General features: G+C 34.5%; 1 protein-coding gene across 13 annotated transcripts in view; it reads right to left on the bottom strand.

The window, feature by feature from the left end:
• The window catches only part of Dmd (dystrophin), a 2,168,746-nt gene that overhangs the window by 533,455 nt on the left and 1,608,475 nt on the right, over positions 1-26,816 (bottom strand). For all 13 annotated transcript variants that reach the window (XM_074062730.1, XM_074062731.1, XM_074062740.1 and 10 more), the window contains 2 exons: positions 21,279-21,490; positions 3,748-3,902 (listed from right to left, as the gene is read on the bottom strand). In XM_074062730.1, coding sequence (XP_073918831.1) covers positions 3,748-3,902; positions 21,279-21,490 — 367 coding nt within the window. The remainder of the gene's footprint in view (positions 1-3,747; positions 3,903-21,278; positions 21,491-26,816) is intronic.

Below are 26,816 nucleotides of genomic sequence, written 5' to 3'. Positions count from 1 at the left end.
TCATTTCTCCACCCTGCCCCCCTCCCCCAGCCTTTATCCCCTCCACTCCTCAGTTTCAGGCAGGTCCTGTTCTGCCCTTGTGAATGATTTTGTTGAAGAAAAGACATAACCATAATAAGAAAGACAAAGCATTTTTGCTAGTTGAGTTAAGGATAGCTATATAGAGAGATTCCTACTATTGCTCTCATGTACCCATGTGTTACAACCCATGTTGATTCAACTCTAACTGATCTTTACGTTGGTTCCTGATCCCCTGCTAGTGATAACCTGTCGTTTTAAGGTTTCTGTGTTAGTTCCTCTGGAGTGGGGACATCAAACACTTTCATGTTTTGGGTTTTCTACCTATTCCTATATCTCCTGTATGTGCTCTCCCCTATTCTTGTGATCCAAGTCCAACAACATTGCTGCATTTGTCCTAGATCTAAAGTCCGCATATAAGGGAGAACATATGATTTTTGGTGTTCTGAGCCTGGCTGACCTCACTCAGAATGATGTTCTCTAGTTCCATCCATTTACCTGCAAATGATAAGATTTCATTTTTCTTCATGGCTGAGTAGAATTCCATTGTGTATAAATACCACATTTTCTTAATCCATTCGTCAGTAGTCGGGCATCTTGGCTCTTTCCATAAGTTGGCTATTGTGAATAGTGCTGCAATAAACATGGGTGTGCAGGTGCCTCTGGAGTAACCTGTGTTGCATTCCTTTGGGTATATCCCCAGGAGTGGGATTGCTGGATCATATGGCAGATCTATGTTTAGATTTTTAAGAAGTCTTCAAATTTTTTTCCAGAGTGGTTGCACCAGCTTACATTCCCACCAGCAGTGGATTAGGGTTCCTTTTTTCACACATCCTCGCCAGCACTTGTTGGTGGTGGTGTTTTGGATGATGGCTATTCTAATGGGGGTGAGGTGGAATCTTAGTGTGGTTTTGATTTTCATTTCCTTTACGGCCAGAGATGGTGAGCATTTTTTCATGTGTTTTTTGGCCATTTGAATTTCTTCTTTTGAAAAAGTTCTGTTTAGTTCAGTTGTCCATTTCTTAATTGGTTCATTGATTTTAGGAGAGTTTAGTTTCTTAAGTTCCCTGTATATTCTGGCTATCAGTCCCTTGTCTGATGTATAGCTGACAAATATTTTCTCCCACTCTGTAGGTGGTCTCTTCAGTTTAGAGACCATTTCTTTTGTGGTGCAGAAGCTTTTTAATTTTATGACGTCCCATTTATTCATCCTTTCTCTTAGTTGCTGGGCTGCTAGGGTTGTATTGACGAAGTCTTTGCCTATACCTATTTGTTCCAGACTGTTTCCTGCTCCTTCCTGTAATAACTTCAGAGTTTCAGGTCTGATATTTAGATCCTTGATCCATTTTGAGTTGATACTAGTACAGGGTGATAGACATGGATCTAGTTTCAGTTTCTTGCAGATGGGTAACCACTTTTCCTAGCAACATTTGTGGAAGCGGCTGTCTTTTCTCCATTGTATATTTTTGACACCTTTGTCAAAAATGAGGTGGGTGTAGTTGTGTAGGTTCATATCTGGGTCCTCTGTTCTGTTCCACTGGTCTTCACATCTGTTTTTGTGCCAGTACGATATTGTTTTTATTGCTATTGCTTTGTAATATATTTTGAAGTCAGGTATTGTGACACAGCATTGTTCTTTTTGCTGAGTATTGCCTTGGCTATTCATGGTCTCTTGCATTTCTAAATGAACTTTAGGTTAGATTTTTCAATCTCTGTGGTGAAAGTCATTGGGATTTTGATGGGAATTGCATTAAACATGTATATTGCTTTCGGTAGTATAGCCATTTTTACTATGTTGATTCTACCGATCCATGAGCACAGGAGGTCTTTCCATCTTCTGTAGTCTTCCTCGATCTTTTTCTTCAGGATTTTGTAATTCTCCTTGTAGAGGTCATTCACATCCTTTGTTAAATTTACTCCTAGGTATTTGATTTTTTTTGAGGCTATTGTGAATGGAATTGTTTCCATGTGTTCCTTCTCAGTTTGTTCATTGTTGGTGTATAGAAAAGCTAATGATTTTTGTAGGTTGATTTTGTTTCCTGTCATCTTACTGTAGCTGTTTGTGGTGTCTAAGAATTTTTGGGTGGAGTTTTTTGGGTCTTTAAGGTATAGGATCATATCATCTGCAAATAGGGATATTTTGACAGTTTCTTTACCTATTTGTATTCCTTTTATTTCTTCTTCTTGCCTAATTGCTCTGACTAGAAATACTAGTACTATGTTGAATAGGAGTGGGGGAGTAGGCATCCTTGTTTCGTTCCTGATTTTAGGGGGAATGGTTTCAGTTTTTCACCATTAAGTATGATGTTGGCTGTAGGTTTGTCATATATAGCCTTTACAATGTTGAGGTACATTCCTTCTATTTCTAGTTTTCTTAGAGCTTTTATCATGAAGTGGTGTTGGATCTTGTCAAAGGCTTTTTCGGCATCTATTAAGATGATCAAGTGGTTTTTGTCTTTGCTTCTATTGATGTGCTGTATTACATTTATAGATTTGTGTATGTTGAGCCACCCCTGTATCCCTGGGATGAAGCCAACTTGGTAGTGGTGAGTGATCTTTCTGATGTATCATCTAATTTTAGGATATGGAAATGTGTCAGAAAAGAGAGTCTCTCCCCTCATGGGGTTTAGAATAATTTGTAAGACAAACAAGAAACAACAATAGACATAATTCATGTTTGTATTTGTAACTGGAATAAGTGCTAGGTAAGAAAAACCAAAGTGAGATTAAAAGAGATGATAATAAGGGTACAGGGCCTAGTTTGAGGAGATAGTGTCTCTAATAGCTATTAATTTCTGTTATAGTTTGGATATGAAGTGTTCTCCAAAAAGCTCTAGTGTTGAAGGTTCAGTTCATAGTTAACAGATCCAATCATTCAGAGTTGATTGGATCATGAGGGCTCTGATTTCAACAAGGGATTAATCCATTCATGGATTCATAATTTGATGGTATGATTGACATATGGTGAAAACTTCCAGAAGTAGGGCCTAGTTGAAGGAAGCAGGACACTGGAGGCATGCCCTGGAAGGATGTTTTATCTCTGTTCCTTCCTCTGTTTCTTTCTCTACTTCCTGAACACCATGATATGAACCACTTTTCTCTACCACGTGCTCCCCACCATGATGTTATGTATCACCACAGTCCAGAAACAACAGAGCCAGTATCCATGATTTGTAACTTCTGAAACCATAAGCCAAAATTTTTCCTCTTTCAAATTGTTTCACTCAGGTGTTTGACACATCAATAAAAAACTAACCCAATTTCCACAGATATATAATGGGAAATGAAATTATGAGTCATATTATCCCATTGGATATGTGGCATGAGATACAATAATGGCATTGTGGACAGCTATAATTCCATTATGAAGCTTAAAGTGACTTTTTTGACAGATTAAGAATGGGAGAGCATGTGCCTTGATGAGCATTCTTTGGATAGAGATCTCAGAGCAGAATGATAAATGGCTCTTTTAGCTACAAATCAGTATTTTGTTTTAGTTAAATCTCTTGGTTTTGTCACTGCCTTTGTGACTGTTGGGGCACATCATTTCATTTCCCAGACGTCAGATTTCTCGTCATTAAAACAGGAGACTGAAGAAGCCTGTGAGTTGAATTGGCATTTGTCATCTTGACTCTTTCAAGTAGTAGGACTGGGAAAACAAATGTGTGCTGTCCATTATGTGCTACCACCCATAGATAATGATAATTTTAGAAATAGCATAGGTCTTACCTTTTGTGAATGTTCCCCCAAGAGACATTGATGTTTTCTGTTATCATGTGTACTTTCCTGGTATCATCTGCTGAATAATCCCGGAGAAGTTTCAGTGCCAAGTCATTTGCCACATCTATGTTTATCTGCCACTGGTGTAGGTCTTTGGCCAACTGCTATAGATGTGTATGGGAAAGAGAATGAACGTCAGTTTATTTTTTTTCAGAAACTTCTAGGTGGAGTTTCTTCAAATACTTCATAAATAACTAGAGAAATCTTAGATTACAACATATCTACATGGTTATTTGTAACTTACCATGTGATTTGGTGAACCGTGATAGTAATAAGCTAAGCCATTTTTCATGACAAAACTTCAAGTGCAGTGTCTTGAGAAATGACCAGCTTCAGGTACTTCAATTCAGTAGCAATTAATGTGTAAATAAAGTGGGCTTAATTGTTTTTTTTATCACAAGAGAGAATAAACTATGAAAACAGGTTCATATGTAATTGTTGAGCATGTGACATATAAGAAAATTTGAACAGAAGAAAATTTGTGCATTTCTCCTCTCTTCATTAACTTGTTGAATTGTTTATGTAATTAGTGCCATCTACTGGCATTCAACTAAACCTGCATAAAAAAATTACTGAAAAACAAAAGGATAGTCTTTACTCTGGTTATGATATTGTTTGAAGGATAGCACTTAAAAAACCATGTTTTAATTTAAGAATAACTCAAAACACAAAAATCTTCTCCAAATCACCTATGTTTTCTTCTTTGTTTTGATACTTGAGTGTTATCAAACTAGTCATTTCATATTTCAAAGAAAGAAGTCAATCAATGCTAGATGTATACTGAAGCATATCAACCTGAAATTTCTATTAAACACTTCTGTAAATAGGAGGTTTCTAAACATTGAGATAAAATTACATTGTTAAGATAGTTATATCAAATCAAATATGGTGGGCTATGCCATTGATACATGGACAGAGAAATAAAAACAGTAATTTAAAGAAAAGAAAATGATTTTATAAAAAAGAAAAAAGTTAACTTTCAAGTAACAAAAAAGTATTAAATCAAGAAGGTACAACTTGACAACAGTCAAATTAATAAAAAAATAAAAGCTGGAAAGACTGATAAAATTCATACATTCATATACTATTTCTGGGAATAGCATCTATCAGGACAATTTGGTGATAGATTTTAAGTGACAGAGAAATTTGCATTCTTATTGACCCAGCAATCTCACTTTTGTACTTTATCCTAATAAAATATTCAGAAGATAAATATGCTATAGGAATAAATATTTTTCATTAATTAAAACAGTATAAAAACATGTAATTTCAATATTTACTGAGGGGATTTTAAAACAACATAGTACATTAACCCAATGATCCAATATATAGTACATATGCATAGTAATCCTTATAAAAAGAATACAATTTTTTGTGTAAAAAAAACTCAATTTTTATCTAAACTATATTTTTACTCTGTAAAAAGATACAGTCATGAACTAGAAGAGGAACAAAAGGAATTGAAACAGCTGATGTTTCTGAAAAGAAGAACCATTTTGTTTTAATATTTATTGTTTTGCATTAGTATGATATTTTATAATAATCAAACACTAGTACTTTTAGCATAGCTGAACGTGTTTGGCTCTTATTCCTTGCAAATATATAATCTGCATATAACCTAGCACTTCTTATTTAACAATAATATTCTATAATCAAACTAAATAATAGCATTTACTGCATATTTTAAATAGTTTAAGGTAAACAAACTATTACCAAGAATCTAGTCAAAAATTTTGCTACAAAAGCAGAAGAGAGTTTCTAATGTCACAGAGCATAATTGTTGCTACTACAAAGCAATTAAAATTTATCCTTGTGGAATACCAGTGTTTTTCTATACCAGTGTTTTTGTTTAATATGCCTTTTATCAAGCACTATAGCTCTGATTTTCTACTTTTCACATTCCCACACTAGCCAAAAGCTCTTCTTAGGTGAAACAACCTCTTCTAAGGTGAAATAACCACCCCCCCAAAAGCTTGCCTTTTCTAGAAATTTCTTAGGGTGCAAAATTATCTTCCCTTCCTTTCTTCACTTCAGCCAAATCTAAAGTTTTAAAATAATGTGTACTAAGATATAAAAGGCCAATTAGCCCTTACTATCCAGAGGATGACATTTGCCTTTTAAAAGAAGAGCTCTCACTGGGGGACTCAGTGGTTGGAGGTGGGGGGGGCAGGATAGCTGACAGCCCTGGTTTGTAATCTCAGCTTGACTTTCAGTTCTGAGGCAAAAACTTGAGATTCTAAAATAACCATGGTTCAAGTAACAGACCACCCGCCTAGCAAGTGTGAGTCCTGAGTTCAAACATCAACATTGGCAAAAAATAAAAGAAGAGCTCATTATTTATAATCTATTAATTCTCTAATTGATAAGCAAAATCATCTACCAAACTGAGACTAACAATCTGGTTTATCATTCTCCAAGGCAATTCTTTTTTCAAAAGGATTCAGTTACTAAACAAATACTTATAATGAACTAACATCAGAACATGTATGTATTGGCTTAGGAATACAGAATATAAAAATTTTAATGAATATATAATTAAAATCATTGACTTAAGTTAAACAATCTTAGAAGCCATCCTTACTCATGGACTGCTATTTGAAAAGTCTAGGTATAAGATGACACACTCTTTGAATGGTTTCACGGTTATATGTATATTTTTAATATACACAGAAATATATCCATCAAATTTTATGCAGTACATAAATGCTGTTTTGTGTGTCAATTACATCACAATAATCCTGCTTAACTTAAAAAATATATGGGATATGTCTAAAAATTATCTACAGATCATAAAATACTGAGAGGTGTAAGTTGCAAACTATGCTTGGATTTTCCAAAGTCTCTGAAAGAAATACATCAGAGTTAAATTAGAGACTTTATAGTAAAAAGATAGTACAAGGACCAGGATTCATTTCAAACCAGTTTTTTGAGATATGCTTGAAAAGAGAAATGCACAAGCCATATATTTCTCTCTAAAATTGTATTCACAGTGAAAGTTAAAGTTGCAATACCTAACGAAATCTTGAGTGACCACTAATGATCACTGAATACTGCCTGGCTTTTGTGAGGATGCAGGATTAAAAAGGATAACTCTCACTGACCTTGATTAACATGGAGAACTAGATGGGCCTTATCTAAACACAAAGGTTCTCAACCATAGCTTCCTTTTCTCTGAAAGACATTACCAGAACTGTTTACCTTCTTCTTAAGTTATGCTAGCCACCTTGAGCTTTACCCAAGTGACATTCATACTAGGAACCATGACCTTGACCAGCTTTGCCTAGCACTGTGAAATTTACTACTGGGATGACTCCAGACCTCAGTAGGAGTGTAAATTCAAAAATACAATAGGCTTCACATGCACCCTTTTTTCTTTCTGAATTCCATTTACAATGGTGTACCCTATAGGGAATTGCTTGTGTGGTGATAATGGTGTGTGAAGAAATTTAAAATACTCTGACTATTAGCCTGTAAAAAAGATGACTTTGTGGGTGTGTGTATATATATGTATGTGTGTGTTTTCTATGAGGAATATAAAACGCTAAACTCCCCAAAGATTGTGTGTCCAACCAAGAAAGAAATATTTCATATTCAAACCTAATTTGATACTGCTGTAATATGTATTGTCTTGGGCAGAAAAAAATGATTGTGGACTATGAGACAAACTGAAATAATTTTAAGATGTTTGAATATTACATTTTTTTTGTTTCAATGTTTCTCTCATTTTTCATTTTTAGGAACTCTTTATCTGTATTAGATCTACATAGGAGAAAAGCAGGAAGAAGAGAGTAGTTAAAAGTCTGTACAATAGAACTAATCTGCTGGGTTTATATGCTGGCTTAATCAGTAGTTATGTGACAAATGGGAAAGTTATTATCTGTTCCTCAGTTTCCTCCTTTATACAATAGGAATACTAACAATACCTGTTTTGAAAGAAGATTATAAAGATTAATTTAGAAAATTCAGGGAAAACACAAAGGTGTCTGGCTTACCCAAAGAATGAAATAAATGTTAGCTATCATTATCAGTCAGTATTGCTAGAATTACTACTACTTTCTTTTTAATGAATCACACCTGTATTCAACACAGTGTGAGGCCCTACTGAATGGAAAGCAAGTGGCTGGCTGTTTTATAGACTATGTCTACAAAAACAACAACTGTAAAGATCGCCCTTTAACTTAGAAGATAAAATTATGTGCATAGACACTTAATTAAAAATTTAAAATTGAGCATTATGTAAACTTTCTTATAAAATGTGGTTTGGGATATCAACCTACATTTATTCCAGGTGAACTAGTTTTTATTTATTTATTTATTTTAACTAGAGTTTGAATTGGCCAGGTAGGCTCTCTATTGCTTGAGCCATGCTTCCAGGTTTTAAAAATTTTAATGACTGTCTCAAAGGAGCTTCATAAAAAGTTGTGAGGAGTAACAAGAAGCCACCTTCCCAGGAAGCCTTGTTTGTCCATTGTCTTGCAGGATTGATTTTACAAAAGTCATTAAATTCTTGAGCCTCAGTTTTGTCATCTGTAAAACAGGATAGGGTTACTTACTCTGCCTATGCCTTAGCCATGTCACCAGGTGTCAAAACCAAAATCAAATTGCTTGGAAAAATGTAAAATAGGATCCTAATACACTTACAGATAAAAAGTTCTAAGTATTAGATTTCTGTTGTTTTGTCTTGGATACTGTGTTTGCATTTTTCAACTAAGGGATTCATGAGAAAAATTAGCTCCCTGAGCTAACAACTAACAGCTTACTAAATCTTAGATGCATTTTCTGCCCTTACTCTACTTAGTATGGTAGATGGACTAAACCATGAAAGAGGTAAGAATTTTCCAGGATCTCTTGCTAGCTGGCTTCTTGCTGGATCAGGCCAACAATAAGCAGGGAAAAGGATGAAACTTAATAATCTCTCCCTTTCTCTCTCTATTTTGTCAGCATCTCTTCTGTGTCTCCATTTCCCACTGTTCAATCTCTGCCTTGATAGTACTTCCAGTACCTGCTGTGCAGCCTCCACAGTGGAGTTAGCACCAGATCACTTTGGTTTCTGGGCTTTGTTAACACTTGGCTCTCCAGCCCTTGAAGTGACAAAGTTCACTGAAGTTGCTAAATTTGGAGTTAATTCACTATCTCTTGTGGCAATGTTCAGTGCCACCACTACCCATAGAACCAGTTTTCTGTATTAAATTCCCTTGCTTTAAACTATCTAGTGTAGTTTCCAGACTGAACCCTGACAATATGAACTGAAAGAAATCTCATAGCAAATGACCCCACCTACAATTTCACAGGGGTAATTTAGTGACTCAAGGATAAATTTCATGGAACATCAGACTTTACATCTTGCATTCTCTCCAGTCTCAGAGGAAGAGGCAAATCTTTAGCTATTGGAAGTTGCTTTCACCATCTGGACACCCATCTATTCTGGGATCCTCCTCCGTGTACTCCCTCCAACTTGGTGTGTTCCAACTTCTTGCCTCTCTGCAGGGTCCTTCTCCACAGCCTTCAAATAAGAGTATCTTTCTCATGTTTAAATGAGAACAACAAAAATCTGGACTCTATCATTTTCTTTCCTTTCACAGTACACTCTTCATAAGGCAAATACTCACTTGTTATCTCAAATTGGTTACTTTTCTGCCACTCTACAATTCATCATAATCAGGCTTCTGCCATCACCATTCCACTAAAACTCTTCTGACAGAAGTCACTATAGCAATTGAATTATTGTCCTTAATTCTTTACCTCTTCCTGCATCCATGCTCTACGTAACTTTGAAGTTTTTCCTACAAAAGGCTGAGTTTAATTCCCTGCCCCTAACACTGAGCTTGACCATATGGCTTGCTTTGCCTAATCTTAAATTAATAGAAATGACACAAGCAGAGGATTGAAATGTGTTTGTGCAGTGGAGCTAGCCCTTTTGCATTTCCTGATCACCACAGGACAAACATGCCCTGGGCTAGACTGCTCATCCAGTGCTGCCTCAATCAACCTGAAGTAGGAAGTGCCACCTCATCCATGGAAAGGCCGTATGTACTTACTGCTGTGTGCAACTGATATTTTGAGGTTGTTTGTGATCGCATCATTTTCAAGAAAATAATTAACTGATGCAGTTAGCAATGGCCAGTGTTTGTGGAAAGATTTAGGTTCTCACTTACTTGATGTATTTGCAGCTACTGGTGCTGTTGACTATTCTCATTTCCTTGAAGTTCTTTTCGTTTTTGGGCTCCCTCTCTTTAGGTGGTCTCTGTTCTCTTATATACTTCAAGTATTTCTTTTTCTTGCCTGTCCCTTAAATATTAATGTGCCCCAAGTCTGTCCCTGACTCAATTTTCTATTCTCTTTGATTATGAATTGATCCTTAACTGGTGAAGGAGGTAGGGTGCACACCCCCAAGGAAGGTACATCTACACTACCTTAATTTAGATTCTCATCAGCTCTTGCTCATACTCTGCAATAATCTTTTTTATTGGTTCCCTCCTTCTACTCTCGAGCTAGCCTTTTTATCTACATATAAGTATATAAATGATCTTTTTGTGATATGAATGAAACTTCTGTGCTCCTCTGTATAAAACCTTTCAGTGGGTCCCTGTTACAAACATGACAAAATCCAAATCTGTCCTTGGATTAGAAGGACCTCAAATATAAGACTCCTACCAACATACCCACATTCATCTTTTGTTATCTACTTTTTCTCTCATAATTTTCTGCATAAAAATTCAAAAGCTCTGAAAATTGAATGACTCATTCAAGATGATATCATTAATAAAAAAGGCATCAAAAATGCTGCTCTCTGGACTCTCAACTCAGGGTTCAATCCAGTTGGAAAAGAAATGCTTCCATATATAGGAGTTAAAGAAAATAATTGTCTTTATCATAACCAAACTTTGAAGAATATGAAATAATCTTTTCAATGATAATAGCATGATTGGAAAATTATTTTATATAATAAAGTAAGACATTTTCAAACAAAAACAGCAGAAAAATACACATTTAGTTTATCTTAAAAATCACTAAACAATTTAGCCCTAAGTATGAATTAATGTTCTATAAATCCTTATTGGGAAAAGAAATCCAATTTCCTTTTTCCTTGTGTGAATTAAAATGACCTATAAAAACTCTTTATAGATTTATAATAGAAATGTTAAAATATCTGTAAGTAAGCTATTTTAAAAGTAAAGCCTCTGAACATTAACTTCAAGACTCATCTATTAAACCTTTGACATTGCCAAACAACTCTGTTTCAGAAAGTAACACTCTATACAGGGGATAATATTTAAGAAAATGGTCCTCATTTTCCAGCTTACTGGAAATGATTAATCTTTTCAATAGCTTTGAGGACTACATACCAACAGTGTTACTTTTTTGTCCTTTCAACAATGACTACAAGCTCAGAGCAGGCTAGTAAATGTGTTATCGGCCAACCCATTATAGTTCCATTATTTTCTGTCTTACATGGCTTCATGTAATGAATTTTTATAATTAAACTAATGGCATACAATTTATTTTTCCCCCTCTTTACTTTCAGGCCCCATTTCTCTTCTAGGTTCTTTGGAATAAGTTTTATACAAAAGGAAAGGAGGAGAGTCCTCCAAGTGCTTCATTACCTTAATTTCATTATGACATTTTGGAAACCATTTTCTTTATCTGGGCTCTCACTTTAATTTGCTGATTTTATTAAAAAGGCTTAAGAAGTGTTGTAATTAACAAATCATCCAGCTACCCCAGGCATCTAAGAGAAGTCTGTTTGAGAGGGTGTAGAAATGGTTGGGTGGAAATGACTCAGAGAGAGTGCCAGAGGACAGATCTCCAGAAAGTAGCATTTTCTTAGTGACTTTTCAAAACCCATGAGCTTACTGTGGTAGACTGCATCGATGTTCACAAGTATCCAATAGCTCCTTATGCACTTTAAGGAATAAGAAAAGATCTGTAGTATTCATGATGTGTAGATAGGCTTTTAAAAGCTGCTTTGTTGATATATAATTCACATACTGTTAAATTCACCCATTTAAAGTGCACAACTTAGTAGCTTTTAGTATTTTTACAGTTGTGCAATCATTGACATAATTTAATTTTGGAATATTTTCTTCCCTCCAAAAAGAATCCCCATGCCATTAACAGCTACTTTCCAGTACTCATTCTCTCCCTTCCCCATCCTTTACTGGTATTTCATATAAATGGACTTAAACAATATCTGGTCTTTTCTGGCTGGTATTATCAATTATCATAACGTTTTTTAAGTTCATCCATGCTATAGTTATAGATCAGTACTTCATTCCTTTTTATTGATGAAAAATATCCTATTGCTGGATGTATCACATTTTGTTTATGTGTTTATTCACTGATGTACATTTGGGCTGGTTCTGATTTTTGGCTGTTATAAATAAAGCTATCATAGACACGTGTACAAAGGTTTTGTGTATACATATATTTGCATTGCTTTTGAGTATATACCTGGAAAGGTTATGTCATTTGGTACCTTCATATTTTGTATTTCTGGTAACTGACAGACGTTTTCGCAAAATGTTTCAGCATTTTAAATTCCCATTGACAGCACATCAGGGTTCCAATTGTTCTACAACCCTGTCAACACTTGCCATTGTCTTCCTTATTTTAGCGATCCTAAGTGTGTATATCATTGTGATTTTCAATTATATTTTCTTTTTTAAAAACATTTTATTAGCATATGTTATTTTAAAAGGTTTCATTGTGTTATTTCCATACATGTATACAATGTACCCCAATCAAATTCACCTCTGTAGCCCTCCCTTTCATCCTGTCCTTCCTTCTTAAAACCATTTCAACAGGTTTCACTAGTCTATTTTCATTCATATGTACAAAGTACTTTGGCCATATTTACCTCCCTCCTTACCCTCTCCTTTTGGCCTCCCCCTTCTATTGGTACCCAACCCCAAACAGAACCTGTTTTATATTCATGTCATTCATTTCTAAGGACTAGGTTCTGCAAATGAGAGACAACATGTGGTATTTGTCTTTCCCCATATGGGTTATTTCTCTTAACATGTTGACCTCTAGTTCCACCCATTTTCCTACAAATGATACAGTTTCCTCCTTCTTTATAGCTCAATAATATTCCATTGTGTATTTTCTTAATTATTAGTGACAATAACCATGTTTTCATATACTTAAGAACATTTATACATCTTCTTTGGAGAAATTTCTACTCAAATTGTTTTTGCATCTGTAATTGGGTTATTTATCTTTTTGGTTGTTGAGTTAATCAGACTTTGTATGTTCTTTGCCAGATATGTGATTTGAAATACTTTCTCTCATTCTCTAGATTTACTATTCACTTTATGATATTGATTGCAGCACAGAAGTTTTAATTTTGATGAAGTACAATTTATATATTTTTTTCTTTATCACATTTGCATTTCATGTGATAGCTAAGAAAATATTGCCTAATCCCTTGTATTCATATTTATTATTGTAGTAGTTTTAAAGTTTTCTTTCCTATATTTAGCTCTATGTTCCCTTATAAAATATTTCATTATAATATTTATCATTTAAAAAAAGTATAAAAACCTATTTATTTTAAATATGCAATTTTTTTGTTTTTTTCATTTTGGGTTCTGGGAATCCAATTAGGGCCTCATGAATGATAGGCAAGCACTCTACCACTGAACTACATTCCAGCCCCCAACTTTATTTTTAATTGGCAAATAATAATTGTATACATTTATGGAGTACAATGCAATGATTTGATATAGGTGTACATTCTGGAATGATTATATTGAGCTGATTAACATAGCCATTGCCTCATATTATTTTCATTTTTGTTTTTGTAAAATAAAAAGCACATTCAAAGTGTACTTTTAAAGCAAATCTGAGATATATAATTCATTGCTATTAATTATGGTCAATGAATTATGTAATAAATCTTGAAAACTTATTCTTCTGTCTAAATGAAACCCTGAACCAACATTCTCTATGCCCAAACCATGAGCCTCTGGTAACCACTGTTCTATTCTCTACTTTTATAAGCTTGACATCACGTGGCATTTTCTTCCTGTGACTGATTTATTTCACTTAGAATATTGTCCTTCAGGTTCATCTATTCTCTCACAAATGGTAGAATTTTATTATTTTGAAAGGTTTTATAGTATTACACTGTGTATATATACTACATTTTATTTATCCATTATCTGTTGACGAATGCTTAGGTTGATTTCAGAGTTTGGCTATTGTGAATAATGCTGCAATAAACATGAAAGTATAGATATCTTGTCAATATATTGATTTCAATTCTTTTTGATGTATTTCTAGCAGTGGAATCACTTGGATCAAGGTAATACTGTTTTAAGTTTCTTGAGAAACTTCTATACTGCTCTTTACAGTGGCTGCTCTAATTTATATTCCCAATGGCATACAGGGGTTCCTTTTGTTCTACATCCTTGCCAGCACTTGTTATCTTTTATTTTTTGATAATAGTCATTAACAGGTATGAGATTCATATCTCATGCCAATTTTAATTTGTATTTCCTTGACAATTAGTGATGTTTGATATTTTTTCATGTGTTGGCTATGTGTATGTTTTCTTTTAGGAAATGTCTTAAAAATATGTTGATTTTCTCTACATATTTATTTTCTCTAGTTTATTTATTTTTACTCTAGCATCTATTACTTCAGATTGCCTTAGATTTTTTCCTTCTTTTTCTAGTTTTTAAAAGTAGAAGATTGGGTTATTAATTTGAAACTTCTTATTTTTTAATATAGGTGGTCAGAGTTACAGATTTTATTCTAAGCATTACTTTAGCTGCCTCCCATTAGTTTTGGAATGGTGTGTGTGTGTGTGTGTGTGTATGTGTGTGTTTGTAGTACTGGGGTTTGAACTCAGGGCCTGTACTTTCAGCCACTCTACCAGCCCTTCTTTGTGATGCATTTTTCAACATAGGGTCTTGTGAACTATTTTCCTGGGCTGGCTTTGAACCACGATCCCCCTGATCTGTGCCTCCTGAGTAGCTAGGATTACAGGTGTGAGCCACTAGTGCCTGGCTCAACGTATTTTTGTTTTCCTTTTTTATTTTTTCTTTGACCTATCCATTACTTAAGCATGTGTTATATAATTTTCTTATATTTCTAAATTCTTAAATTTACTTGTTATTGATTTCTTACAATCCAAATTCAGACTCATTTTATAGCCCAGAATTTGGTCCATGCTGGAGAGTATTTCTTGAGTCATTGAGAAGAATGTGTATTTTATTGTTATTCCACTCCATACAGGGTAGAATGTTGTATAGAGGTCTGTTTGGTCTTGTAAGTTTATAGTGTTATTCAAGTGTCTGTTTTCTTGTTCATCTGTCTACACATTCTATTACTGAAAGTGAGAAGGTCTGTTTTTGTGGAATTGTGTATTTCTTCCTTCAATTCTGTCAGTTTTTGCTTCATATGTTTTCTTAATTTTTTTCCTGTTTCTCTGACTGTATTATCCCCACTGATGTATCCTCAATTTCTATCTCTTTATTGATACTATTTGTTAAGACATGCCCAAGGCCTTTTCTATCCTCCAGGAATATGTCAGAACATGTTAAAGTCCCCTGTGGACATTTCATTTTCCAGATCTTCACTTAAAGTTTTTTTCCAGACCCATGTTTATCTCAACCAATATCATAGCCTGAGGAAGCTTTTATGTTAAAGAACTGCTGCTGATTGGTTTGGACAAGGCACCTGGATATACAGCTTTTACTAGGTAATAATCTGTAAGTCAGGTCAAATAATGACAAGGCTCTATGTATGGAGGTCCCCCCCACCACCCACCCAGGGAGTTGTAAGACAGGTCAAATAGTGACAATGCTCTGTGAATTGTCTTTTTGAGAAATTCCAATCCTATCTACCCTTTCTGGTGGCTATAAGCCTGCTAGTTTTCATAGCTACCATGGCTGCAAGGTTACTGATCTTCAAGACTATGGTGAAACTGGGAGAAAACGATGAGAAAATCTGAAAAGCCTCCAACCTTACTGTTCTTATAGAAGCTCAACAGTTTAGAGATTTGATGCCAGTCTATGGTTAATTTCTAGAGTTAAGAAAATGTAATTTTAACAAAATTTGCCGGCATTTTCATTGCTTTTGTGGAGTGAATTTCCAGAGTTGCCACACTATATTTTCAAGAATGAAATAAGTTAAACTGTGAAAACTAGGCAAAATATGGTGCAATCAGAGCATAAAGTAATGCAAGACACGGTGGCTCTGCATTAAATATTTATATAATACAGCAGCACCTGGGGAAACTAGCCCATTAGTACCTGTGCTCTATCAGCAATGTAAGATGCATTCTATATGCTTTGAGGAGTTTAATAGCTTCATACATACTTTAAGAGGAAAACCACTATTAGCTTATTGATTCTTTCTCCTTAATCATGTGGAAGCTTTAGGGGAGAGCAAACAGGAATTTTAAAAAATGCATGAAGAAATGGTAAGTCCTGACAAGAAGATTTCTGATACTGTATTTCATTATTGTATCAGAAATTCAAACCTCAAACTACTAGTGTGGGTCAATTTGAGGATTTAATTTTTGTATTACATTAAAAAAGTAAACACAATACATAAAAGAAGAATTCAGTTTCCATTACTGAACATATATCTTTAAGGCAGATCCATCCTTCCCCAAATAATTAAAAATGTAGGACTTTACTTCTATATTTGAAAAAGTTCTCTCTGATTACTTTCTTTCCTACTAAAATAATTTGAGATCCTTAAATAGCCACTGTAGTTATTATAAATAACAAGTTTAAGTTTGCAAATTAATTACATGATTACAGTGTATCTGTGTTACAAGTTCCCTAAAGAATATTTTTAAAACATAGGGATTTTGCAGCCTTAGAAATGTTTATTTAATAATTTGAAAATTATTGGATTTCTTGCTTCAGATAGTTCTAAGTATCATATAACAAAATCATCTAGACTCAAACAAGATTTCACTTCTCTATTGAATTCATGTACTCTTAGCTCAGCCAAGTACAAAACAGCTAATGCCATCACATTTGAAAAGCTTTTATGCTGAATTTGACACAAAAGCAATCACAATGTAGACAAAAAAGGAATTTCTCTTTCAGAAGCTGAAAGGGGAAAAAATAAATGAAAACTCTGAGCCTGGGCAAATCTCTCTTGACACAGGAAAAGAAAGTTTAAAATGATCAAGAGATAATTTTTCCAAGGAATCTATCACCAAGTTTAGACCAATCTTAATAGCCTAGGGAACAGTTTATGAACTCAACCAAGAATCTGCCAAATGAAATAAATCCCATGATGATCACTGCTGGCAGATTTAGGTGCCAACTGTGTACTGTTTTTGCTTCTTTTGAAAGTTTTAAATGGCACAATCTCTCACAGTATTTTGTCATGGCCTATTGGCAGGGATTTTGTTTAGGATGGAAATCTTGTATGTTTTTTCCTAACATCTGTCTTTCTATTTCAAAAGAACATTGTTGTACCAGATCTGTGGAGAAGATCAAATGAAGACATGTGGTTAACAAAATCAACTACTTTTAAATTCATGTTTTTGTTTGAGAAAAATTCAGGGTTATATAGCAAAGGGAGAAATTATAAATATCCTATGGATAGGTCTTAATGACTTGCTTATCAAAAATCCTTTGCTATTGCAGACCATTCTTTTGCCCAGTCAGGGTTCTCCTTTGCTATTTCTTTCTACTGTGTCCACATTTTTTAGATGGCCTCTTTCTAGATGCTATCTCAGGTTTGATTTTATTATGTGAATGGGTTATTAGTGTGTACATTCCTTCTCCACTATTTTTTTAACCGAGAGGAAGAGGTTCCCACAATGTCAACCCAGTAAGAAAAGAGTTAAAAATGGAACTTAATAAATTACTATAAAGAGCTAAAAATAATGACTAAATGTTATATAGCAACCTTGATAATATTCATACAATGATACCAAACTTAAATATCAGAATTTGTAAATCACCCACATTATTAGGACATAATTAAAATAAATGTAGATAATATATAGAAGAAATTACAGATGAGGATGAACAATTATAACTCATTAATATATCAGGATTGCTGGTGATATTTTTAAGGTTCAGGTATGGTGATTGATTTAAATTTTAAAAGATTATAGTGCTGGTGATTGCCTTTGAGACCATTTCATTACTGCTCATTAGTGACAAGGTAGTCATCAGTGATGGTGTTATAAGGGAGGCTGGTTGCTGTAATCACAGTTCTCCAACCCTGATGATTGCCTTATGAGGCTCACAGGTCCTCTTGGTAATCTTAGGCACAGAGGCTCAGAAAAAAATTTATGTGGACGGAGATCCTGGCCAAATTATCCAGTGTCTTCTCATGTTTGATTTCATATTCTCCTCTTAAAAGAAAATTCTAAGTGATAACACATTACACATAAAGATCAAACTTCCATTTTATCTGTCCCCTAACTTTAGAAGAATTACTAATGGAAGTCAATTTGCAATTATCTTTTTAGTTTTTCATAGAAGAAAAAAACACAAAAAACTTTCCCCCAATATATATTTCACTATTTTCATTTTCTGCCAGTTGACTTATTAGTAATAAAATATAATCTTAGTTGTCAGTTGTCTCTCTTTCATATCCTTATGGTGTTTTTTCAATTTCCAGACAATAGGTGGAAGAGAAATCCTGTGAGGTCATCTACAAGTGCAATTGCTATATATTCACATCACAGTTCTATTGCTTTCAGAGGGAGTTGCCTAAATTCTCAAGCCTTCAATTTTCTTTTCTACAAACTATGGACAATAAGAACATTTTTATAGGGGGTATTTGAGAAGACGAAATAAACCAATATACGTAAAATGACTAGCACAGTTTTTAATGTACTCAAAAAACTAATATTTAGTGAGTATTGTAGTAGGATTACTTTTAGTTTTAGTATATGCCATTCAGTAAGTGGATGGTGAAATTATAGCTGTGGTCATCTTTATCTGTGTTATGAGCTTACATTGAATGTGCAATGTATATCATTAAATTCCAAAGCACAGAACAGAAACAAAAATATCCATTTCCATAGATGACAGCAGAGCCATTTTATGATACCAACCATTCAAAAGGAATTTTTATTAATTTTAAGTGTTTGATAAGGTTAATAATTAGAATACAATCCTATTTTTGTTTTAGGTGTTTAAAATATTTTATTGGTTTTGGTAATGAGATGATGATGATGATTATTGTTATTATACAATACTGGGGCTTGAACTCAGGGCCTACACTTTCAGCCACTCCATTAGTGCTTTTTTGTGATGGGTTTTTTTTTTGGAGATAGGGTCTTGTGAACTATTTGCTTGGGTGACTTCAAATCTCAATTCTTCTGATATCTGCCTCCTGAATAGCTAGGATTACAGGCGTGCACCACCAGCACCCAGCTTGGTGATAAGATTATTTTGTTTTCTTCATTCATATTTACTTTTACAATTTTTTTGTTTCTTATTGGAAGCTCCTTACTCTTCTAAGAGCTACCAAACCTTCATTATACTTGCCATCTTTTTAGGATTCTCTTAGGAGAAGGTTTTTTACTCATTTGTCACCTTCTAGACTCCTTTTTCCCTAGTCAAGCATATCATTATGTGCTTCTTATGTCCTCTTCCCCTCAAAAGTCCAATCCAAAATTTTTTTCCTGCTAATTCACTCTCATTCATTAACTACTTTGGTCTGTGATCCCTTAAATTCAAAGTATCCTGAATTTAAGGAGTTTATCTTATGGATAAGATCAGATCATCCAAGAATAACCACATGGATTCTATTTTTCACATAGACCAGGAACTAGGAAAATGATCATTAGAAATTACTAATGCATCTATGCTCATTCATTGGAAAAACTGTTGTTGTTAACAAGTATTTCACATCCACCTACATTTTGCTTCCAACAAGCTAACGATAAGACTTAAAATCCAATGTGGCTTTCTAACATTTATGTTGTATAAATGAAAATCTTGTCTTTATAGCAGCCTAGTTCCTTTGATGAAGTGGCTCTGACAGAGATTGACTAAAAGCTCATTAATCCTATTTAGTCTTCCTGAAATTAAGTTTGGAAGAAAGTCTTGGTCAATGAGATGTGGTGGAATTTTCAAGCCTGTGCATAAAACACCATGGATTGATGGAGCACATCCTTTCTTCCTTTCCTTGCAGTGGCTTTGGGGTAACCATATGGTTTCAAATGATAGTCTCCCAAAACTGGAAAAGTTTATCCCCAAATGACCATTTGGACAGAACTCTTGAAAAGGTGTTGTCAGTTTCTAATGAACTATAACCAAGGAATTAATTTTATTAATCTTTATTGCCTTAAACTATTGGTATTTTAGGGTTTATTTCTTACTACAACTTAGCACAGAGTGGCCTAATTTAGAAGTGAAAACCAACTGCTTCATCCAAGAAAACTATATGTCTTTCTTCTTAGATGACATAACCAATGTTGGTTGTATAATCAACAAATAACCAAACAGATATTTGTTTAGGAAAAGTCCTTTTCTACCAGATAAAAATTCTGCAGAGGATTTTGGTCAAATACTCAATCTGATCAAATTCCTACCATGTTAGTTCTCTGCAGAAACTCCCCTAAATGGTACCAAATTGCTTTGCAGTTAAGGTATTTTCAACTGACCTATGAATGCAACATTTGAAAGGATCAAATGCATATAAAGCACAATGCACAGTGGTTGATAAAACACACTTGTTAAATAAATTTTATTTTCTTTCTTTTTCCTTTTTGTTTTATCTGGAGGAACTACAAACTATTAAACAAACAGATATTTGATGAAGTTTGGGGGGAAAGAGTAGGAAAAAAGAAGGAGGAGAGGAATGTGTTGGGCTAAAGGTCAGAGAATGGGGAAAAAGTAAGAATATACCATTACCCTGTCTTATCCTCATACCTATTCCCTCACTTCTCCATTTAGGGCTCGTAAATATGGTAAGAAGGAGTAGACCTGTTACTTTTCCTAGGTAGGAATTTAAGCCCAAATTTCTGACTTCATGCTACTACAGAAGTATGGTATGTACATCAACTTGAAGTGTTCTTAAAAGACTGTACAATGTAAAAAACAGTCCCTTATCTCCACATCAAAACTAGCTCTAAGATTGATTTCAGCCATCACTTTTCCTTTAATATTTACTCTGACTTATTCAGCTGAGCATGGTAGCAGATACCTGCAATCCTAGCACTTGGTAGGCCCAGGCAAGAGGATTACAAGTCTAAGGACAGAATGGGCTCCATAGAGAGAACTTGTCTCAAAATACATAAAAAAATTTAGTGTTAATTTTAGTCTAAATACAATTTTCTTTTACCAAATTTATATTAAAAATCATGAAATATTAGTCCATGGCATAATTGTATTCAGTATAAGCAGTAATTTTCTTTAAATTCAATGATATATTTGATACATTGTAAGAACTTCTGCAAATGCCACAATGTACCCTATCCAACACAACAATAAAAAAGTTTAAGAAATAATAATAGTAAAGAAGACATATTTGATACTAACCTTGGTTTCTGTGATTTTCTTTTGGATTGCATCCATTGTGTAAGGACCTTCCTTCCATGACTCAAGCTTGCCTCTGGCCTGTCCTAAAACCTGCTCAGCTTCTTCCTTAGCTTCCAGCCATTGTGTTGAATCCTTTAACATTTCATTCAACTGTTGCCTGCGGTTCTGAAGGTGTTCCTGCACTTCATCCCACTGGTTTTGTATTCTTTCAACTAGAATGAAAGGAAAAATGAATAAATACTGGTAAATACTAATCTGGAGAAAACACTTGACATTTAACATCCTAACATCATCTCATATTTATATTGCTAGGATAAAAATGACATTGTGTTATGGCTAAGATAATGACCAATAAGATTTCTTACTTTTTTTCAGATAGCAAACAAGAGTTTCTGTTAAATTATCTTCCTGAAGGTGACCTAGACTATCATTACATATGTAAAAATTAAACTGTATTCTTAACCTCTAGAACCAAATAGGAATCATCTTTTAGAACACATGACAGCAAAATGGCAAAATTAACTAACCTTACCATTTCAGGGCCCATCCACCCAGTGTCTGGGACCAGCAGTAGCATTTTATTGTCTGAAGGTTTTTTGTTGCCATTAGAGATTGCTCTGCCATCTAAGTGGCAGCTGATACATACCAGGGAATTGACATCTTCTCAGCATACCCCAGGAGTAGCCTGTAACCAATGACTGGTCATAGGAATAGAGTGTGGGCACTGTGGCTCTGTTGGATGTTTGAAAGATAACTCTGAGGCATGTGTTTTACAAGAGAACCAATTTCCCCAGTGGGATAAGCTCCAGTGGCCCACAGTGGTAGTTGGCTTGATAATGTACCATGTTTTATTGGCTGCCTTGTCTTATCTGTCTCATTCCCCACTGCCTGGTCATTTCCCTTACCTCCCAAATAAATTACTTGTTCTTAAATCTTTTCTTAGTGTTTTCTGAGGGAATCCAAGAGTGGTTAGGGGTACACTGAAAACCTCTTTTAATAACATAGGAATTCGTGCTGCGTACATTCTGTAAAACTGGCTTAAGTTGAGGTTATTTTTGGTATCATTATGAACTTAAGATGGAGATGTTTTATAGATTCTGGTTTGATTCACTTTATTTTAGAATATTAATAATAAAAGGATCACATTATTCTAAACAACTTAAGCTGGTATGATGAAATAGAAGCAATGCTGCAGAAAACAAATAATTTAACTATGCTCTACTTTATCAAATAAGCAAGAAATCAGATAATCTAGATTCTTCAGTAAGTTTCACCCAACACCATAGTGATGAGTTACAAATTTCTTTCATATACAACTTCTTCTTTCTTTGTCTTTTAATCACTGTTTTTGGTGGTACTGGGGCTTAAACTCAGGGCCTCATGAAGGCTAGGCAGGTACTCTACCACCTGAGCCACTCCACCAGTCCTTCTTCCCTCTTTCTATTGCCACTGCAAAGCTCTATCATTTTCTGCTTTCACATTTGCCATGGACTATATAAAAATCTTGTGTACCAAGTCTTGGTTTTACAATGTACATTCCACACTGCAGAGAGATTACTAACTAATATAAGTATGTTTAACTTATTATTTCATTTAAAATTGGCTATGGTTTGAGTATAATTTGTCACCAACAAATCTACTGTTGAGGCTTTCTTCCCAATACAGCAGTGTTCAAAGATAGGGTCTGGTGGGAATTGAGTGGGTTACAAGGGTGGAGCCCTCATGAACTCATTAATGCCTTTCTCATAGGAATGAATTCTTGCTCTAGCAGAACTGGATTAGTTAGTGTGAGAGCAGTTTGTTATAACTTGAGGCTGCTACTCAAATTTTGCTTCTATTATAATTTGAATTTGAAATATCCCTCAAACGTTCATGTGTTAAAGCCTTATTCTTCAGCCCATGACACTATTGGGAGGTAGTAAACTTTTAGTGGTGGAGCCTAGTGGAATAGAAGTTAGGCCATCGGGGGGCTATCCCCAGAAGGAGGGCCCTTGATGAGCATATTGGGATCTCAGCCCCTTCTTCCCTCTCCATTTCTGAGCTACCATTTCTTCCACCATGCACTTCCCAACACAATATACTTGTAACAGGCCCAAAGGCAGCAGGGGCAAGCAATCATCTACAGAAACCTCTGATACCATGAGACAAAATAAACTTTTCCTCCTTTTAACTTGATTCCGGTATCTTGCCATAGTGATGAAAAGTTGACTAACATAGTATCATATTTTAACATATTTGCCCTCTCATCCTTCTAAACCTCTAGAACCACAGTCAAACTAAATTTCCTTTCTTTATTAAGACACCCAGTTTCAGTAATTCTGTAGCAACAGAAAATGGGCTATGACAAAACTCTTCAGTGCCCTCCCTCCCCATGCCTTCTAGAATATTTTAGCTTGACATTTTCCTTTTCTCTTGTTTGGCCTATATCATCTGAGAGGTTTATCTACAAGGAACAAATCATGACACAAGTAGGTTGTTAGAAAACCACCAGAGATAATACAAGAACCTTGTAGCTGTGGAGCTGTTACTACATCTAGGCCAAAGGAAGGAGGAGAAGGAGAAACAAGAGGAGAAGGAGAAATGACCAGAAGCAAAGAATCATGAGAAACTATCTTGAAAAAAGCAGTAACTATGTCAAGGGACATAGTCAGCCTGCGGCAACTTCACAGCAGGAAATTAGGAGAATAAATATCTAGATCTCATTTTTCCCACTCTCTTCAATTTCCTATAAGAGCTTCCAAGAGCCTAAACTAACTAAAAGCCAGAGGGCCTGGGAGCACAGTGAGGACATAGGTCAGCCTCCCAAAATACAGTAGGGTAGAGGAGAAAGTATGGCTATGGATGGACAAACAAAATGTATACAATATAGTACCATGAAACCATGCTTCTCATTTCATGATGTAAGGGATGTCCTTTTTAATTAACTCTTCTGCCTACACAAAGTAAATGAGAAGTTATTAAAGAAGGACTTAAGATATTTTGTAAATAAGGATCAGGACTACATATACACTATAGAGCTATTTATTATTACAGGAGAATCTGGTCCCCAGAAACCAAGTGATTAGTACTTGTTATAGATTACTGTTTTTATTGGATGTATTTCTATTTGGGTGCTTGCCATTACAAAACCACTTAACATATTATATTCCAACTTTGGTTAACATGTCAACTTTTGTTTAAATGTTAGTCTCACTAATCTTTGAGCACCATTGTTTTGTTTTTTATTCTTGTGATTCTACTGGGTGGTGGGATACATATTATAGTTGAGGTTCTTGATTAGTCTTCTATCTAAACTTTAAAAGAAAACCATTGAAAGTATAAATAAAATATGTTTAACTGTTCTGAAATGTTTTCCTATTGATCATGGAAACAACTAATATTTGAATTATACATCAGGGCCTATAATTGTCATAGCAGGATAGTTTAGTATGTATACTTGGCACTTTATTTTAGTCTATTTTATACTGTATATATTTGAAAATAAAACTGACTTTCCTTAAAAAAGAGCATCTGACTCCAATTTATCTTCACATTAAATAGGTTTAATTAATGACATTTTATTATGCTAGCAATTTTTTAGGGTGCCTAGTCATTTTTACATAAACATGACAAGCTGTTTGGATTCATGCCACTGAATATTTTGTACATTTCAATATCATAGATTATATATCAATATCATACTATATATTTTGAAAAGGTCATCACTTGATATTAGGGTGAAATAAAGTAGTTCTTGACATTATGTGGGTAGATATATTTAATTGTGGACAAAAGAGTGAATTTTATAGTCTGGACAAGTGTTTGAGACAAACATACCATATGAGTGCTTGTTTAATCACAGCAATGAAGGTTTTTAGCCCAAAGTGGTCATGTGTATGTAATATAGCAAGATAGAACTGCTCATTGGGATTTGAACCAATTGAGGGTGTGCTTTCTCATTCTTGATCTTTAATTATACATTATTATCAGATAATTTAGTTAACTAAATACATTTAAGGATACATACTCACTCAAGAATTCATCTAACCCTCTATATAACCTACCCAACCATCTATCTATCTAGTCAGACAGTCATCATTTTATTTACAATCTACTATACACAGTAGGCATTATACTAAGTTCTGGGAAAATGAAGTCTAAGACAGATTCCCTGACATCTGTTTTGGGAGCATGTTAGATGATGGTGTCTTGAGTTTAATCTTGGACTGACTTATTCAGTGGGAGGGTTTGAAGATCATCCACAGAGGACAGCCATTTTAGTAAGTTGAACTGAATGGTCTATAATATAGCTAATATATTTTGAGAGAAAGAGAAGTTTGGGATTGGAAATTGCTACAAAGAATCAAAAATAGAAACTGTCAATATGAATGTATACTCATCAGTGGCATATAGATTGAACAAAACAGAGGGTTGAGATGGAGTCCTGGTAAATATAACATACAAAGACTGAATAAAACAAAAGCAGTCAATAAGATAAATGAAAGGCAAGATGAGTATGAGGAATACCAGAAAAGTATATTTGCATAAACATGGAAAAGAAAGACTTCCAAAAACACAATAGTGTTTAATACTTTTAAATGTCATAGATATCACAGAAGATAATAAAAATCATGATAATTAACAATTGATTTGGATATTTACTCCATTCAGAGCATTATTTTAAATTATTGACATGTACTAATTCATTGACTTATCATGATAGTCCTTTAATATCATTGTTACATGGCTGTTGTTATTATTGCTACTATTATTTTCAACTAACACATGAAGAAATACTGTGTTACAAAATTGGTCTAAGGTCATACAAGTAGTGACTAGTAGAGCAACACTTGGACCCAAGGAGTCAGGCCTCCTAAAGCCCATGTCAAAAGCATCCACAGGCTTTGGCCACATGAAATTCTACACTGCACACATCCATGGCATTATCACAATGAGTCCCCCTTTTACTATAAATGTATTCTAACAAAAATGATTTTAATGGAGTGGTAGAATTTTTTGACATAGGGTCTTGTTATATGGCCTAAGCTTGTCTCAAACTCCTGGACTCAAGTGATCCTCCTGCTTTGGCCTCCCAAGTAGCTAGGACTACAGGTGTGCACCCTCAAGTCCAACTTATCAAGTGGTAGAAATCTTATTTTAGGGTGTTGGCAAATGAATGTCTAGGAAAAAATAGATAGTAAATTGTACATTATTTATCAAAATATCTTTATAAGAGGGAGTTAGAGAAGGGTTTTGAGTCAAGGGAAGCTTTTTTCCCCCAAAATACAGAAAACTTGAATATGAATATAGGTCTTAAGGGAGAAAGAATGGAAATGTTCAAAGGGGTAAAGATAATGCCAGATGGGGAGTTCTGGAGAAGTGAGACTACTGAACATTCATTAACTCCTCTTTCTCTTGCACTCCTTTAGTTTTCCCATTTTTTGCAATTTCCATATTATAGACTTCCCCTGGTTTTCTGGGTATTGGCTAATTGGTTTTAATTAATATCCCTGACCTCACTGGTTAATTCAAGGATGGACACAGGTCCAAAGAAAGATT

The sequence above is a fragment of the Castor canadensis genome, chromosome X (genome assembly GCF_047511655.1).
Source record: "Castor canadensis chromosome X, mCasCan1.hap1v2, whole genome shotgun sequence".
Lineage (NCBI taxonomy): Eukaryota > Metazoa > Chordata > Mammalia > Rodentia > Castoridae > Castor > Castor canadensis.
The sequence above is the reverse complement of the archived record's forward strand: the minus strand, read 5'-3'. Positions and strand labels throughout refer to the sequence as shown.